Here is an 18,156-nt window from a genome sequence, read left to right on the forward strand (position 1 = left end):
GAAGCGCGCGGCGCTCCCGCCGAGGGTTCGGATCCCACATACAGACCAGTACCCGCTCACTGGCTGAGCGAGGCACGGGAGCAGCGCCGAGGGTTGCAATCCCGTTGCCGGTCCCGGTCCGGTACGGGGGCGACACTGAGGGTTGCGATCCGTTGCCGGACACGGAAAAAGACAAAAAAAAAGAAAAAGAAACATCAAGTGATCAAGCAAATGGGATAAAATGTTAAGAATAGGTGAATTTGGGGTAAAGGATATACAGATGTCCTTTGTATTTTTCTTACAACTCCCAGAAAATCCAGGCTCCTTACTATGGCCTGCGAAGCTGCTGGCACCATCCCTGCCCAGCTCATTGGGTCTTATGTTGGCCACATCTGTCGGCATCCTCAGCTCCAACTACACGGACTGCCTTTCAGTTTTCCCAACATGTCAAGCTCTTTCCCACCTATGGGTCTTTTGTGCCTACTGTTGCCTTTATATGGAATCCTCTTCCCTCAGCTAAGGTCTCAGGGATACAGTAATTGTCACTTTCTCAAAATGGCCTTCTTTGACCATCAACCCCTCCCCCAACCAAATTTAGATTATATTCTTTCATAGCACCCTGAAGTTTTACTTCACGATACTTATCACAGTTTATAAGAGTTTGTATTTTGGGGGGACTGCTTAATTTCTGTCTTCCCCAGCATCCTGGAAGCTCCCTGAAGCCAGGATCCTGTTTTACTCACGGATGCATCCTCCACTCCAGCTAGTGGACCTGGCACACTGCTGGGCACTCAGTAGACAGCTGATTGATTAAATGATGAAGTCCACTCTCCAACTTCACCCCCAAACTGTTGGTAGATCTCAGAGAACACACTGTTTTCCACCTCTAGCCCCAGGAACTTATTCAAGAGGCTTCACCTTTGAGGGCTTCCTGGGTTCCACACAACTACTCCAGTATATGAAATGAATGAAGAGGCCATGGTAAGAAGGAGGCAGAACTCAGGAGGAGAGGAGGGTTAAGGGAAATGATAAATCCATTTGGGAACCTGGAACCTCAGAGAGGTGATGTCCAGGAGGCAGTTGGCTCCCCAGGATGGTGGTTAAAAGGTCAGTCTGGATTAACATGAGAGATGACCAGTCACTGAAGCTGTTGGCATAAGGAAGAGCCTTCATAGACAGACCTGTGCAAATGAAAGAGAAAAGCGTCCAACAGTGGTGCCCAGAGGACCCTGATTTATGGGCTAAGCAGAGAAAAATGGTCCTGGAAACAAAGAAGCAGTGTCCAGAGAACTAGGAATAAAATCAGGAGAGAGAAAGAGAATTGTTATCAAAGACAAAGGAGGAGGACATGTAGGTGCTAAAATCTCATACATTTGGATTTTCTCCTTCCTTTTTCAAGATCAGCAATCTGGCCCCTAGTGGGTTAAGGCAGCCTGGTGTGGCTAAGGGATTGGACTCTGAGACCTGATTCCACAATATATGAGCTATGTGACTTTGGGCAGTGCACTTAACTTTCACAGACTCCAAGACTGATCTGCAAAATGGGAGTAGCACTAGCATTTACTTTATGGGGCTGCTGTCAGGATTACACGAGATTATCTGTGTTTGGTCTACAATCTAGGGAATGAATGATGTCATGTGACAGCAGGAGGGGGTGCACTGATTCCAGCTAATGGGAATGTTTCCTAAGTTCAGCTTCTCACCAGTAACAGTTTCAGAGAAGAGTCAGAGCCCCCTCACCACCTTCTATTACATGTCTGCTTCCTCTAATTTGATCCCTATAAAAACAACAACAACAACAACACAACATATAGTGGGCAGATTTCACTTAACATCATCCTTCTTCCAAAGCTTTTGAACAACTGTCTCCCTCTTCCCAGTCATGCCCCAATCATACCATGCCAGAGTTTACCTACTTGATTGCAGTTAACCCTCACCTAAGACCATTTTGCACCCTGTTTTCCAGCTAACCATGGAGACACCTCCTCCTTAACACAGCTACCTTCTAAGAATATAAATAAGTATCCTCAGGCCCCTTACTTGGGGACACCACTAACGTCTGCTCATAGCGTCTGACCATCCCATCTGTGAAGGAAAGGGAAGTGTGTAGGTACCATTTCACAGCTTAGAAAGCACTTTGCCAACATAACCTCGCTTTAACCCTCACAACTGCCCTGTGAGGTAGATACAGCATATAACTATACTGACCCATGTGTATCAAGCATTTACAATGTACCATGCTCTGTGTTATGCATTTTCGTATGTGATCTCATTTATACTCACTAAAACTTTATGAAATAGGCTCAATTAGTGTCCCCATTTTACAGAAGAGAAAAATGGAGTGGTCAGAACTTGCCCCAAATCAAAGAGGTAGTAAGTAATGGAGCCAGGATTAGATCCTCAGGCTAACTCCAAAGCCACACTCCTAACTCTTCTACAATATTGTCTCTCAAAGTAAGCATATTATTTCCCAGACATTATTTTACCCATTAAATTGAAGCTCAGAGAGGTAAAATGACTTGCCCAAGGCCTCACAACCAGGAACAGGCAGAGCTAGAATCCATACTTGGATTCTCTGGCTCTGAGGCCCCTGAAACCATGAAGCTTTAATGACTGGGCTTGACAATATACAACTATGAGTTGTAGGTAATATCTCTGCAGCAGACTTGCTTTGTGAATCCTGGTCAGTAGTGTTTCTATGCAGGAAATACTTCCTGGCATTTACTGGGAAATTCATATTTTCCTGAATCTCAAAAACAGTCAGTCAAGAAATTGGGAAAAGGGGGAAAAGTATTATAATTCTCCTGTGAGAATTAATGCTTAACAATCAACATAGAGGCATTCCTGGTTTGAAGGAATCCATTGAGTAGAAAGCAAGAGAAGGAAATGTTGACACATGAATCTAAAGTTAAGGTAGACATTTCTGGAACTTGTGACAGGAGCACATAGAAGAGAAGTAGTCACAATCTAATCAGTCTTTTTTGTAGCTGCTGACATAGTAAAAGTGTATTTTTGGTCCTGTCTGCTGTTAATAGCGAGTTATTCTCACAAATAAAATATTAATGTTTACATGCATCATGTGTTTATACAAATCCTATGAATACTGTTCCAAGAAATAACGAGTTTTGGGAACAAATAAGTCCTTAAATTGGCAATTTCAACTTGTGACTCTGTAGAGCACTGTTAATCTTGCTTAAGATTTAAACATTTTATTATTCAAATACTACCCAATAATGTTTGCTGGCATTTTCCAGTTATTGAGTATTTGCTATGACCTACAGTTCTTTGTAACTACTACTAAACGTGTATTTCTTGTTTGTTAAAAAAAAAAAAAAAAGTACAGAAAGTTATGAAAATACAGAATAACATGATTTCAGGAATTCCCAAGAATTCCAATTTTTCATTCTCAAATCCTGAAGATTACTATCTGTTGGGAATTTGGAAACAGCCCAGAGGAAGTGGATAAACTTCCCAAGCAATTCAGTGGAACGGCAAGTGGTGGAAAAAGGTCATCTTCCTCGGCCTCCAGGAAGGCTGCACACAGGAACTGGCCCTGGTGTGGAGTTGCCTTCCCCAGGATCACTCTAGAGAGGTTTGAGAAGAGGTCACTCCAGGGATCCATGGGCTGAGCCTGAATATTGGCCTTATGCATGAAATTTCTGTCATCTCAAATTTCACCTTCGTCACTGGTGCAAGTGTTAACTTGCATACCAGGGAGTATCTGCTCATTTTAGTGTTGTATATAATTCACCACTGAGAAAAATGGATGCTCCATAAATGGGATGTCATCTCAAATTTCACCTTCGTCACTGGTGCAAGTGTTAACTTGCATACCAGGGAGTGTCTGCTCATTTTAGTGTTGTATATAATTCACCACTGAGAAAAATGGATGCTCCATAAATGGGGGCCATGTCAAACCCACAGCCTTAACCCCACCGTGTCCCCAGCAGGAGAAGTGGTACAGCAGGGTGGGCTGTGTGGTCAGGCAGACAGACCTGGGTCTGAATGCTGGTTCTGCCGCACGCTGGCGTGTAACTTTGGGTCGGTCTCTTAAACTTTCGGAGACTTGATTTCTCCATCTGCAAAATGCTGATAATGAGAATATGTATGTCACAGAGATGTTGTAAGAAGTAAATGACATAAGTCACGATGAGTAGCACAGAGTAAGCCCTCGATAAATGGTTATTTCCTAGAACGACAGGCCCATCAGTGAATTTAGGAAGCAAGAGCTTGGGGATAGCCCTGAGAACCACTCGGCTCATTCGCTCCAGGACTCCCCAGGTGGAGATCTGCCAGGGAGCTTGGGCTCAGGGCTGCCCCGGAAGTCTCCGCTCCTCCACGCGAATCTCGCGGCGCGAGGCCTCTGGTCCAAGTGGGCTCCCGTGTTGGCTGGCGAGGTGGGCTCCCTGGTGGATGCTCGGGCCGCACGTCCTCTGGCGCAGGAGGTCCCGCCACTTCCAGTCCAGGTGGCCACAGGCCTCGGAGAGAAGCTGCCGCACAGGCAACTCTATGCGCGCGGCTTCTACGCATGCGTGGACGGCGGGCGGAGGGCGCCGCTGCGTCGTGACGTGGTGTTGTGGCCCCTTGATGCCGGCTGTCCTGCCCGCCTGGCGGTGGTGTGGCCTCTTTGAGGCGGCACCTGTGGCTCCACGCTGGCGGAACTCGGCCCTTCTCCCGGGATGGAAGTCGCCGCCGCACAGGGCACGCTCGCGGCCGCCTGGTGGGTGGCTGCGCCGTCGTGAGGAGGTGGGCAAGGCAGCCCGGTGTCCCTACCCCCGCACTCCAGGGGCAGCAAGGCCTCGCGGAAAGGCGTCGTCAGGGGCTGCGTGTGATCCGAGTTCTGCCTCAAGCCCTTCCCACATATGGGGACGCTGGTGGGCCCACTCACTGTGTGAGAACTGGTGGCAAGCAAGATGGGTACTGTGACCTTAGGTTTGGGGCAGGGGCAGGCACAGGGCCACTTGCCCCTGATGTGCCCGTGGTGGGTGTCGAGCTCAGAAGCTCTTTCCGCCCTTGGGGCACGAGGAGGTGGCTGGATGTTGGGACGGCTAAGGGAGGTCTCAGGGCCTCATCCAGCCTGGGGAGCCAGCTCACCTCCCCTTCCCCTGGGGGATCATCCTGGGCGCCCTTGGGGCCTTGCTTCCTCCCCCGAGAGCTCTGGTATCCGGCACCGTGGAAGTCGGCCGGGCATTTGTCCGGAGGCCCCTCCTGGGCAGAAGCCTCCTGAGGGGCTCCGTCTTCAGGCCTTTCTCGTGGAGGGCTCTTCTTGTCATCCTCACTCCTGAATCCTGCAGGGGGAAAAGAAGAATCTCGGTAGTGTTTCCTCTTCTCACCCCCCCGACAGCTAGGAAACCCTGCCTTGGGAGTCCTCAATAGGGCAACTTGGTGGAAAGTCTTTTTTAAAAAAATTGAAACATAGTTGATTGTACATATCTATTGGTGGAAAAGTCTTTTGCAAATGACTAAATTCTGTATTTCTGACAGCAGGTAGAGGTTGAGGCAGGGCCTTGTGGGAAACATGTAGTAGCTCAGTTTCTGAATTAGTGCTGGATTTGAATCCCAGCGCCAACACTTGCAGTGTAAGCTTGGGCAAGTTAACATAACTTATTATAGTCTCAGTTTGTTCAGCTATTTAGATGGAGATCATGGTAACAGCAACCTCAAAAGATTCTGTAAGTGTGGTGGGTAGATTCACAGACCATCAGGAAGGCTGTGATATGTGAAATTGGAAAGATCAATATAAACTTTTACCTTAAAGAGAACTTTTCCAAATCTGTCACCGAGTGAGGTCCCGTACTAACAATGCTTATGTATATCCTTAATGCCCAGATTTTGGTGTCTAATATAGTATTTACCATTAAAATAACCAGGAGTCTTTGGAGGGTAACTGATTACATTTGAGACAAAAACCAGATTCTGTTGATACCGGAAAGCAAGGATATATTTTCAAGGATATCAAAGGTAGTGTACAAAGACAAAGATCGTAATTAAATGGACTACAACTGTCCAAGCTATAATAATTTCAGCATCCTAAAATATATAATAATCATTATGTTTGAGTGAAATGACTGAGAAAGGCTGTGAGTCTATAACGTACTTAAAAGTAGAAAGCTATGATATGAACTGTCTGTATTTTCTGCTCTATTTTTCTGCACACCTAAGGCTGCCATAAAAATGAAGTCTGTTACTTAAAAAAAAAAAAAAGTTATGATAAAGTCTCCAAAAAGGTAGTTGTACTATCTAAGAAAGTGATAACAAGATATGGCAGGGTCTTCAAAAAGTTAATGGAAAGATTTGTATTATTATTATTTTTTTTTAGTGAATGGCCAGTATGTCATATTGTCTTTTAAATCCATTTTTTAAAATTTATTTTTTATTAGCATATTCACTGTTACAAATCATACTCATTCTTTAGGCCCCTTATCCAATCTCTCCCCTTCCTCCCTTTCTCTCCCCTTTCCCTTTCCTCTGCCCCTTCCCACTTCCCCTCCCCCCTCTAATAACCATAGATTTGTTCTCTGCATCTAATATATTAACTGTTCCTCTGTTGGTTTGTTGCCTAGATGATCTGTTCAGTATAGAGACAGGTGTGATCAAGTCCTCCCATATTGTAAATCAGATGCTGCTTCTGCTGCTCTGGAGTGTGCTTTGTGGAAAGAGAGGACCTCTTTTGTTTTGTTTTGTTTTGTTTTGTCTCCACTGGTGCTTCTTGTGTCAATGCAGTTGAGAGTCTGGCATACCATCTGCATGTTGGCTGTGACTGCTGCTTATAGAGACTAGCCACTTTTGTGGCAGCCATGGCAATTGCGGTGGCTATGGTGGGCTACCTGCATGAAAATGGTGTTTTGGGTATGCTCTTTACCTGGTTGCAGCTGTGTTCAGCTTCCTCTGGCTCCATACCTCAGGACCCCGGTGGGGCCCAGGGCAGTGGCAGCAGCTTGCCTAGTTGAGTCTGGGTTTGGCTTCCCCCAGCTCCATGTCATATTATTTTTTAATTCCATTTTTCCATGAACTTTTTGAAGTACCCTCTATATATAATTTTGAAAATTGTTGTAAGTAGGTGTGTTAATATATGGGTATTTTGTTTCTTCTGCTTTTTCTCTATAAGGAATAAATATGAACTCATTTCTGTCTGGGCAGGGAGGAAAGAATAGAACCAAAAAACTGTGACCCTGGGAAAAGCGAGGGCCCTACCATGATGGCAAAGTACTGATTAACACATAAAGTAGCCAGGTAAAAGGAGATTTCAGTACTTTGTTGTGAGTGCTAGATGGTTAGCTCAGTTGGTTAGAGTGCCATGTTATAACATGAAGGTCAAGGGTTCCACTGCCTACACCAGCCAGCAGCCAAAAAAAGAAACCCAAAAACTTTGTTCTGAGATGATGAATTACACATGTGTCCTAATGAGAACTAACTTAACCACACTTACTACCTCATCTCCTAAGAAAATAGTTCTCAACGTGGGAAGCTTTTAAGAAATACTGACTTCCAGGTCCCATCTCAAAAGATCCCCAGATTTTATGATAAAGGGTTAATATCCATAATATACATATATTTTAAAATTTTGCATTTGTTTTTGTTTTTTGGCAGCTGGCTGGTCAGCTCGGTTGGTTAGAGTGTGGTGCTGATAACTGAGCTACCTGGTAACCCATAATATATAAACTCCTACAATTCAACAACAACAATGAAACAAACAACCCAATTAAAAAATGGCCAAGACTTGAATAGATATTTATCCGAAGAAGATATACAGTGGCCAACAAGCACATGAAAAGATGCTTAAAATCACTAACACCAGGGAAATCCAAATCAAAACCATAATGATACCACCTATTAGAATGACTACTATCAAAAAAACCCAGAAAATTAAGTGTCGGTGAGGATGTGGGTGAATTGAAACCCTTGTGCACTGTTGGTGGCAATGTGAAATAGTGCAGCTGCTATGGAAAACAATATGACATATTCTCAAAAAAGATCCAGCAATTCCAACTGCTGGGAAATTGGAACCTCAGGAAGGTGTTGGAATAAGAGTAATAAACAATTAAATTCATGGATTTTAGAACTTTAATAACCAGTTTTGATGGCAGGGTTTTAATACATTTATAATAATTATATTTGTGTATGTTTAAAACATATGAAGTAGTTAAAAGAATCAGCCATATTTTTTTTTTCCTTTTTGTCTTTTTTCGTGACCGGTAACGGGATCGCAACCCTTGGTGTTGCGCCCGTACCGCGACCGGCAACGGGATCGCAGCCCTCGTGTCGCACCTGCACCGCGCTCAACCAGTGAGCGGACCGGTCTCTATATGGGATCCGAACCCTCGGCGGGAGCGCCGCCGCACTCCCAAGCGCCGCACTCTACCGAGTGCGCCACTGGGCCGGCCCAGAATCAGCCATATTGAATTTGTATTTACAGTTTAAATTATTTAAGATACTTTAATTGGTCAAATTTATAATCAAAGCTTAAATCCCATATAAAACAAAGGCTTTTAATTTTTTTTCTTAAATAGTTTAATATATTGAGTAAATAGAGTACAGAAGGTAGTGGATATTTCTTTCTAGCCCAAAAGCCTTTCAAATATCAAATACTCTGTTGGTAGGTTCTTATGAGGACTTTAAATAAGAAGATGCAGATAAAGCACTTGGTATAAGACCTGCAATGTAGGATGCTCTCAAATCCAGTTCAAATGAGTTAATTTCTTGAAAAGGGAAGGAGTTGGTAGCAGAAGCAGACAATAGAGAGGCAGAATACAGACAGGAGTTCTCACATGCCATGCTCTCTGCTTGGCTGGTCGGGTAGTAATTCAGTCATTCAGTACAGGCTAGCAAGATGCCAGGCTGGAGATACAATGGTGAACCAAACAGGGCCCTACCCTTTTTCCTCCTGCATAGTTTTCTCTCTGAGTCGCACTGGCTATCTTCTTTTAGCCACAAACAGCTCCCTACCACATTTTTCCCTTTAGGCCATTCCCATGAATAGAACTAAGACATTCCAGAACTGGCCTCTTCCCTATCCCAGGTAGGGCCATTGGCTTCACTACAGAACAGCCCTGGTTTCTATTTAAGAGGCACAGAGTAAAGGTGTCTATTCAGGGCACAGGCACTCAATTAATCTCCACCAAGGTGGTTAAGGAATGTGGGCTTTGGATTGGATGGCAGAGGTTTGAATCCTGGCTCAGTTTCTTACTACTCATGAACTTGGGCAAGTAATGTAACATCACCAGGCCTCAGTTTCCTTATCTATATAGTAGGGATAATAATCCCTGCCCAGAGGGTTCCTGTGAGGATTAGATGAGATTATGTATATATGAGACTGTGTGTATATAGTATACAAATATAGACCAGATATATGATTATATCTGATCTACGTTTAAACGTGTATATAGATATAGGCACTGAGTAACATTAGTGGCTGCTATTATTGCCTTAATATTGCTGTTTCTTCAGGGTTTGCTCCTTGGAGGATCTTGGATATTTGCTTATGGATATAAGCAAATGGATTACATCAGACCACTGGCAAAGATGTTTTTCTTTGGGGTATTAACTCATTACTCTAGTCAGACCAATTGGTGGCTATATCATTTCACATTTCCCCAAAATCATCAATAGATAAAAATAAATTAATGACGAATGTCAGAAAGATTCAGGGTGGGGGGTCAGGGGGAAATTCTCCATAGACAACAGTCAGGGTGGGCAAGAGGTAGGAATGCAGAGGTGCCATTCACTTCCAGATAAACGTAGATTTGTATAGTTATTATAAGAAATTTCCAAAAAGATAGCAGTAAGTCGTTTTAAGGAAAGAGTACTTTTTTCCAATTCACGCAAAGTTGCCAAGAATTTTGGAACCAGCCAAAGAGCTGACTGTGGTCTCTCTAGAGAGAGCATGTACCATACTTTCTTATATTTTGTGCTAGGCTAGGACATAAGAATCCAGTGGCAGAGAGGGACTGCCTTCTTTCCAGATGTGGAGCAAAGATAGGGATTCTGTGGTGTGGAAGGCAGAATTCTAAAGATGGCCTCCCAAGAGTCCTGTCCCTAGTTATTCAATCAAACACTAATTTAGGTACTGTCATGAAAGGATTTGGCAGATGCAATTAAAGTTCCAAGTCAGTTGAGGTTAAGATATGGAGATTAGCCATTTAAAGGCAGTTTTTTCCGGCTGGTAGCAGAAGAGAAAGTCAGAGATTTGAAGCACTAGGGCCATTTGAGACATTGCTGTCTTTTTTTTATTTTATTTTTTTTAAAGATGACCGGTAAGGGGATCTCAACCCTTGGCTTGGTGTTGTCAGCACCACGCTCAGCCAGTGAGCTAACCAGCCATCCCTATATGGGATCCGAACCTGTGGCCTTGGTGTTATCAGCACCACACTCTCCCGAGTGACGGGCTGCCCTGAGACATTGCTGTCTTGAAGTGGAAGGAACCACATGAGGAGGCATGCAGGTGGCCTCGAGAGAGCCGCCCCTAGCTGACAGCCAGCAAGGAAGCAGTGAGCAGTTCTACGCTGCAAGGAACTGAATTTGGCCAACACCCTGTATGAGCTCAGAAGTGGATTCTCCCCCAAAGCCTCTGGATAAGAGCTCAGCTCAGCCAACACCTTGACTTTGGCCTTGAGCTGAGACCCTGAGCTGAGAACCCAGTCAAGCCCACATGATCTGACCTATAGAACTGTGAGATAATAAATGTGTGTTAAGATGCTGAATTTGTGGTGATTTGTTATGCATCAATAGAAAACAAATACACTTTGTTTCATGAAAGACCTCAGCTGAAGAGAACTTTGAAATCCCTTCAGGAAAGAGCTGTGCCAGCTCTTTTGCATAATTGTGGGGAGAGCATATTATCCCCACTCCTAATGTTTCCTTTTACGTAGAAGGAGGTCTCCTGGTATAACACTGCTGACCTTTCCCCACCTCCTTAGGAAGGAATGGAGTTACTTAGGAAGGAGAAATGGCATATCCATGTACCTGTTCCTTCCTCTATTTTTCCCCTTGAGAGGGAGCCTGCGGGCTAAGAACTTAGGTTCTGCTTTACTCCTCCAGGTTTCAAGTTTTATAAGGGGAGGTCTGTCCTGGCCCAGTGCTACCTGTGGATGAGTACATCATTCTGAATTCAGTAAAATGGTCCTGAACTCAAGGAGAAAAGAGATATAATTAACTAATGGGCTCCCTCATCCCTCCCCTCAACAACAACAACAAAAACCACACATACACATGCAACCCTGGAAGGGCCTACCTCATCTGCTCACCTTTGAGGACCTGGAAGGGAGCTGCACAGGTAGACTGACTTGAGGAAAGACTGCTGCCTGCTCTCGAAAAGCCCTGTAAGTGAGGCTTCCTCTTAGTGCCTTAGTGGTAGGAAAATGGTTTTCAGGTTTGTTCAGTACTGGCTGTGTGGACTGAATTGTATCTCCAACCCCACCCCCCATTCATATGTTGAAGTCCTAAGACCTAGTACATCAGAATGTGACTATATTTGGAGATAGGGTCTTTAAAGAGCTAATTAAATTAAAATGAGATCATTAGCATGGATCCCAATCCAATATGACTGGTGTCTTTATAAGCAGAAGAAATTTGGACAGAGATACACACAGAGGGGAGACCATGTGAAGACACAGGGAGAAGACAGCACCGACAAGCCAAGGAGAGAGGCCTCAAAAGAAAACAACCCTGCAGAAACCTTGATCTTGGACTAGCCTCCGGAACTGAGAAAATAAATTTGTTATTTAAGCCACCCAATCAGTGGTACTTTGTTATGGCATCCCTAGCAAACTAATACGCTGGCCCACTCAAGAGGAAACTTGTGTGCATTTAAAAGGACCTAATATCCTGTTCTGACTGTTAAGAGAAAATAAAATTATGAATAAAGAAAAGTTAACAGCCCATCTAAAGGACTCAGAAACCAGAGGAGAGAAGACCAAGCCATTCTCTGGATGAAAGGGCTCCAATTGAAGTGACATTGATTGACGAGGACTGTTTTTAGAAAAGGTTAGAAGGGCTGGCCGGTTAGCTCAGTTGGTTAGAGTGCAGTGTTGTAACACCAAGGTCAAGGGTTTGGATCCCTGCACCATCCCGCCCCGCCCCCCACAAAAAAAGGTTACAAGAGCTCAAATTTCCTTGTCACTAATCTTCCAATCCTGTTCCTTCCAAATCCCTGACCATCCAGCTAAACCATTAGCAACTGCCCATGAATTAGTATAGGTCTGTACTTCTGGTCATTGCTCATGCCAGATTTGGTGAACAACCAAACGTACTGCTCAGAATTCTGTCTACTGCAAGAATTTTTCTTGCTAGCAGTCCTTCCGGTTCACCCAGGTGGGCTTGTGGTGCTGCATCTCTCCACTGCCAGGTCATAACAGCGGGTCATGCAGACTCATCTGTAAACAGGCTTTAATTTTTCAACCTTGGACCATTGGTCCTAAGGGATAACCCAGGAGGTCATGGAAAAGAATGCAATAGGAGTTGGTGTTCAAGGAGTCTGAGTCACCTGCTTATATAAATGGTTCATACCTTCTGGACCTTTCCAAGCCTGGTTTCCTACGTACCATTTCCATGCTACTGAGCACATACAACCTTGTGGTTAGATTGGTCAGACAGCACTCCATTCATGAGGAGAAGCTCAGGTTGCATGGTCACCTGATGTCTTCTGATTAGGTGTTCAGTCCCTACCAAGGCCCAGTAGCAAGCCAGAGCTGTTTCTCAAAAGCAGAAAAGTTGTCTCCAAAAAAGGGCCTAGGTTAATTTTTTAAAAAAATCCTGTGAGTCTGTGCTGTGGTTCTCCTATTGGTGCTTGCTAGAGGCTTCATATAGCATCCCTGTTTACCATGGACACTCTGAGTATCATTGGCTCTCCTGGATCATAAGTACCAAGTGGTACAGCAGCACATAGCACAGCCTGGATGTGCTGCAGAGCCTCTTCTTGCTCTGGTCCCTATTCAAAACTGGCAGCCTTACAGGTGACTCCATTGATGAGCTTTGTTGCCTCCAGAATCCAAATAGGCCTACCAAGCATTGTGCCTTTTTTAGGGAGGAGTAGGCTGTATGAGGTGCAATTTGTCTTTCACTTTAGAAGAGATAACTTTACATACTTTTGACCTTTCAGTCCCTAGAAACTCCACTGAGGGTACAGGCCTTGGAATTTTTTGTGGGGTTTATCTCCCACTTTCTAGTTTGCATGTTTTACTAATGTAATGAAAGTACTTGTTACTTCCTGCTCATCAGATTCAGAAATGTCAATAGGGTGAACCAGTGTGATGTTTTGTGGAATGTCAAGATGATCAAGATCTCTGTAGACTATTTTATGACAGAACAGAATTGACATGGCCTTCAGGCAACCTAAAGATATACAAGTATGACAGTTTTGTCAGCTGAAAGCAAACTGCTTCTGGTGCATGTAGCATTTGATATGGAGAAAAAGCCAGGTTGATAGCCACATACCACATGCCAGGGGACATATTGTTTTGCTCCAAGAAAGAGTACTATATTTGAGACAGCTGAGATTGGTGTCACCACCTGATAAAATGGATGATAGTTCACAGCTAGTCTCCAAGATCCATGTGACTTCTGTACAGGCCAAACTGGTGGTATGTGATAGGTATCACTACCCAGTCTTTTTTCAATTCATTAATGGTGGCATTAATCTCAGTGCTTCCCTCAGGGATGTGGTATTTCTACTTACTGGTTTATAGGAAGGGAAAAGTTCCATGGGCTTTCTCTTAGCCCTTCCTACCATATTGGCCCTCAGTCTGTGTGGGGATTCTGTCACAATGTCAGTTTTCAATTTATCGTCTCTCAGCTCCAAATTCACCCTCCAGTACCAGCTCTGAGGTAATGGGCTGAACTATTTACGCATTTCTCCTTGCACAGAGCATGATGTTATGCTTTGTCAGTAGAGGGCGCTGGAGGGACATTGCAAGATGAAGGGGATGCTCTTCCTGATTCTGGTCCTGTGAGGTTTCATTTTTCTTGCTCTTGCTGCATGGGTTTGTAGGGACACAAGTATGTGGGGAAATCCCAGTGGTCTTCTGCCCTAGATGCATGTCCAGAGTGAGGAGTCCTTGGGAAGCTCAGAGCCCCTAGCTTACATCCACCTTGCCACACCCCCCACCCCCAGTATGGACAGCACAGACCCCAGACCACATGCTGCCTTTGTAATGAGGAACTCCTGACACTTTGTTTTTGCACGCCCACAACCAGTCATGACCTTAATACAACTTTTTCTAGCAGTGAACTCCAGCAGAGCAAGCTTTCTCCAGCATTTGACTTCTGTAGAAGTCTGGCTTTCTCTCCAGCACTATGCTCCCACCAAGTGCACTTTCCTTAACATGTAGAAAGCATGGCTTTCTACAGCACTCGATTCCTGTATTGTTGTGGCTTTCTCCAGAGCTGGCTTGTCGCTGAGTATGCATGCTCTAGCACTTGACTTGTGTAATGGCACGACTTTCTGCAGTGCTTGATCCCTGTACTGGCAAAGCTCTTTCCAGTGCTGGGCTCCTGCAGAGTGCACTTCCTACAGTTCTTGGTTCCAGCAGTGCTCAGTGATTAGCAGCTTCACCTGCCAGCAAAGGTCAGATTTCTAGGAGGTCCCATTGGTGAGGTGCATCAGTGACTTCTCTGTCATGCCCTTTCAAATGAAGTCTGGATCTGAGCTCTGTTGGGAGAGGACTCCCCCTGGGATGCTCTTTCTCAACCTTTGTGATAATGGCTAATCTTTATAGCTGCTACTTCTCTGTATTCTTTATAATTGTCTTTAGCTCTTATTACCCAATTCCTTATTATTCCAATCCCCTATAAGTAATTCCTTATGTTAAACTTTTCCATTGTGACTTCTATCTCCTGATTGGACTTTGACTGATATAGTAATTGGTACTGGAAGTGACCCCAGGAGATAGACCCACAAAGATGGGATTTGGGGAATAATTTGGTCACACCATTGGGCTTGAGGACAGTGCTGAGCTCCCTTCCAGTGGGAAATGGGATGCTAGTAATCCATGGCCTGCAGTGGCATCACAGTTAATTAAGCTGTCATGTGTAGTTGATTGTGGTGAAGTGCCAACTGAAAGCACATGTCTTGGGAACCCAAACGGCTGCTAACCTTGACTGCTATCACAATAGTAATGATCAAGGAGTAGGGCTGTGGTGTGGGATGAATTCTTTTCGGTACACTTGAGTGATTACAGAGAGATAATAACAACCTCAGGTCTATTAACTCTCAGCTCAGTATGACAGTCTCTTATGGAGACCCAGGGTTGTTATTACTAAAAGTCAAAACACGGGCTGGCCCGGTGGCGCACTGCTACAGTGCACCGCTTGGGAGCGCGGTGGCGCTCCCGCTGAGGGTTCAGATCCCACATACAGACCGGTTCCCGCTCACTGGCTGAGCGAGGTGTGGGAGCAACACCGAGGGTTGCGATTCCGTTGCCGGTCCCGGTCCGGTACGGGCGCGACACTGAGGGTTGCGATCCGTTGCCGGACACGAGAAAAGACAAAAAGGAAAAAAAAAAAAACAATAAAAGCCAAAACATATAATTTAATTGTGTGGTTTGCTGAATTATAATGACAGTTGAATTCATAGTCTCATCAGATTTGTCACAGAAAAACTATGGCATTAATCAGGAAAGAATTGGGTTCAGAAAGTTAGAATGGTACATCTGGTTGAGCCCAGATGAAGCAGACAATATTGAACTCCTAAGTCACTCAGAGTCTCTCTTATGAGTGGAAGTAGCTTGACATCCAGGGTGTGAGGACACTAAGTTTCCTTTGTCTGAAAACCCTGTGATAACCTTACATGGGCAAATGCCTTGAAAGTAGATGCTCATTCCCCTCAAAATCCACCACAACCACTCTATTGCAGTAGGCCTTTAACTAGGGTCAAATCTCAGCATGTTCCAGGGGACAGGTACACAGTATAATGCAGGAGGAAACAGCTTACACAACAAAAGAATGGCAAGACATTGCTAATATGTTGGCAGAAACCTAGGGATGGGAGAATGGATTCTAAAGGTGTTAGACTAATGAGGGTAGAATATAACAATAGGAAGGGCCAAATTCATTGATACAGGTATATTTACTAGAGATTCCAGATTGAATGTGTTTGCTTGAATACAAGAAATTGGCTCTAAGAGGTTACTTCATGGGTTGACCAAAATTTGGACTTAACAGTGTGGCCTATGGTTAGTGAATTGAGATGCCAGAGCTTTCCTGGCATCACAAGGAAGAGGGAATCCAAAGGCTTAGTGTGATGGATTGCATTTACATATGAAGGGATCCAAAAAACACTCCCTTCGCTAAAGCATTGAAGGGAGCACTTCCATCTTTGAAAAGCTCTCTGGTTGCTGTCCTTTGTAGGCCAGTAAGGCTGCAAGGTATACACCATTCAGATGGGCTCCCTGATCTCAGTGGGTATGAGGGGATCCCTACAAGGTGGACACATCAACTGTAAAAGGCAGCAGAGACCACCAGGCAATTTGGTTTCTTGGCTTGCAGAGGTCTTGGCTGTAGCTATTTGATTATAGTGTCCCTAGAAATGAAATAGATGGGTAGCATACTCCAATACTCTTTGATAATTATCTCCTTGTTGATCTAATTGTTCTATCCATTACCGAAAGCAGGGTATTGAAATCTCCAGCTATTACTGTTGTATTACCTATTTCTCCGTGCAGTTCTGTCCATTTTTGCTTCATGTATTTTGGGGCTCTGTTGTTAAGGGTATATATACTTATGTCTTCCTGATGGATTGACCCTTTCATCGTTATAAATTGTCCTCTTTCTCTCTTCCTTTGTGCTATTATTGTCATACAGTTTATATCTTTACATATTAGAAGTCCATCAACACAGTTTCATAATTACTGCTTTTTGCACTTGTCTTTTAAAACATATAAAAGAAAAAAATTATAAACAAAACTTTCCAGTTTCTTTGCTGTCTCATAATTTTTGGTTCAAAGTGACATTTGAAATAGTTTAAGGGCTGGCTGGTTAGCTCATTTGGTTAGAGTGTAGTGTTGTAACACCAAGGTCAAAGGTTCAGTTCCCCTTACAGGCCAGCCACCAAAATAACAACAATAACAACAACAACAACAACAATAATAATAATAGTAATAATAATAATGTGGCAACTCTGAAAATCAGATTCCACCCCTCCCCAAGCTTTGTTTTTTTTTTTTTTTTTTTTTTTTTTTTTAATAAGATGACCGGTAATGGGATCTCAACCCTTGACTTGGTGTTGTCAGCACCACGCTCAACCAGTGAGCTAACCGGCCATCCCTATATGGGATCCGAACCCGTGGCCTTGGTGTTACCAGCACCGCACTCTACCGAGTGAGCCACAGGCCGGCCCCGGGCTTTGTTATTTTTGATGTTTGTTGTTGTTGCTGTTTGTTTGTTAAGTGACTTTCCTAGACTAGTTCAGTAAAGTCTTTATTCTTTGTTGTGTGACCACTGATACCTGCTAAATTATCTGAGAGGTCTGCTAATGATTGGACAGAGATTTCTTTAAATGCCTTCAACCGATAAGTCTCCCAGCCTTTTCTGAGGGACTCTGTGGGCTGTGTGTGTGTGTTGGGTTATGTTTTCAGCACTCCAGCAGGCAGTTTACAACACTGGTTTAACCTTCTCTTCCTGTTTGCACAAAGCCACAGGGTCGGCCAGAGATGAGGGCTTGGGTGTCTTCTCAAGACTTTCCTGGGCATCTTTACAGCCCTATCATGCTAGTGACCTTCTAGGAATTCTCAAGGAAATGTCAGAGCTTTTCAAAGCTCTCTTATGGATATGTCATTTCCCAGGGTTTTTGTCCCCCACCCCCTTTTTTTTTTAAAAAAAAGATGACCGGTAAGGGGATCTTAACCCTTGACTTGATGTTGTCAGCACCATGCTCTCCGAAGTGAGCCACAGGCCAGCCCTTTTTTTTTTTTTTTTTTTTAATCAGTCTCTCTATCCTTGAACTGGTATCACCACCTCAGGCAGTTGTGACATTAAACAATTACCACTGATTGTTTTCAAGAAATGCCCTAGGCATATGGCTGTGAGCACAGGAAAAATTCTGAGTCAGGTGAAATAAAGACAAGTTCTGAGAGTAGAGCTTTTCAGGAAGTCAACAGATAGGTCAAATAGTGACACTTCTCTGCCAATGGAGCTTTTGTACAGCTTCAAACCTGTTCTGCCCCCTCCAGTGGCTGCTAGGCTATT

At 44.1% G+C, this 18,156-nt stretch overlaps 1 protein-coding gene across 1 annotated transcript in view; it reads right to left on the bottom strand.

The window, feature by feature from the left end:
- Positions 1–5,069: 5,069 nt before the first annotated feature.
- The window catches only part of BCL7C (B-cell CLL/lymphoma 7C), a 36,205-nt gene continuing 23,118 nt past the window's right edge, over positions 5,070–18,156 (bottom strand). The window contains exon 6 of the mRNA XM_008594120.1: positions 5,070–5,267. Within this exon, the coding sequence (XP_008592342.1) occupies positions 5,070–5,267 (198 nt within the window). The remainder of the gene's footprint in view (positions 5,268–18,156) is intronic.

The sequence above is a fragment of the Galeopterus variegatus genome, unplaced genomic scaffold (assembly GCF_000696425.1).
Source record: "Galeopterus variegatus unplaced genomic scaffold, G_variegatus-3.0.2 Scaffold162, whole genome shotgun sequence".
Taxonomy (NCBI): Eukaryota; Metazoa; Chordata; class Mammalia; order Dermoptera; family Cynocephalidae; genus Galeopterus; species Galeopterus variegatus.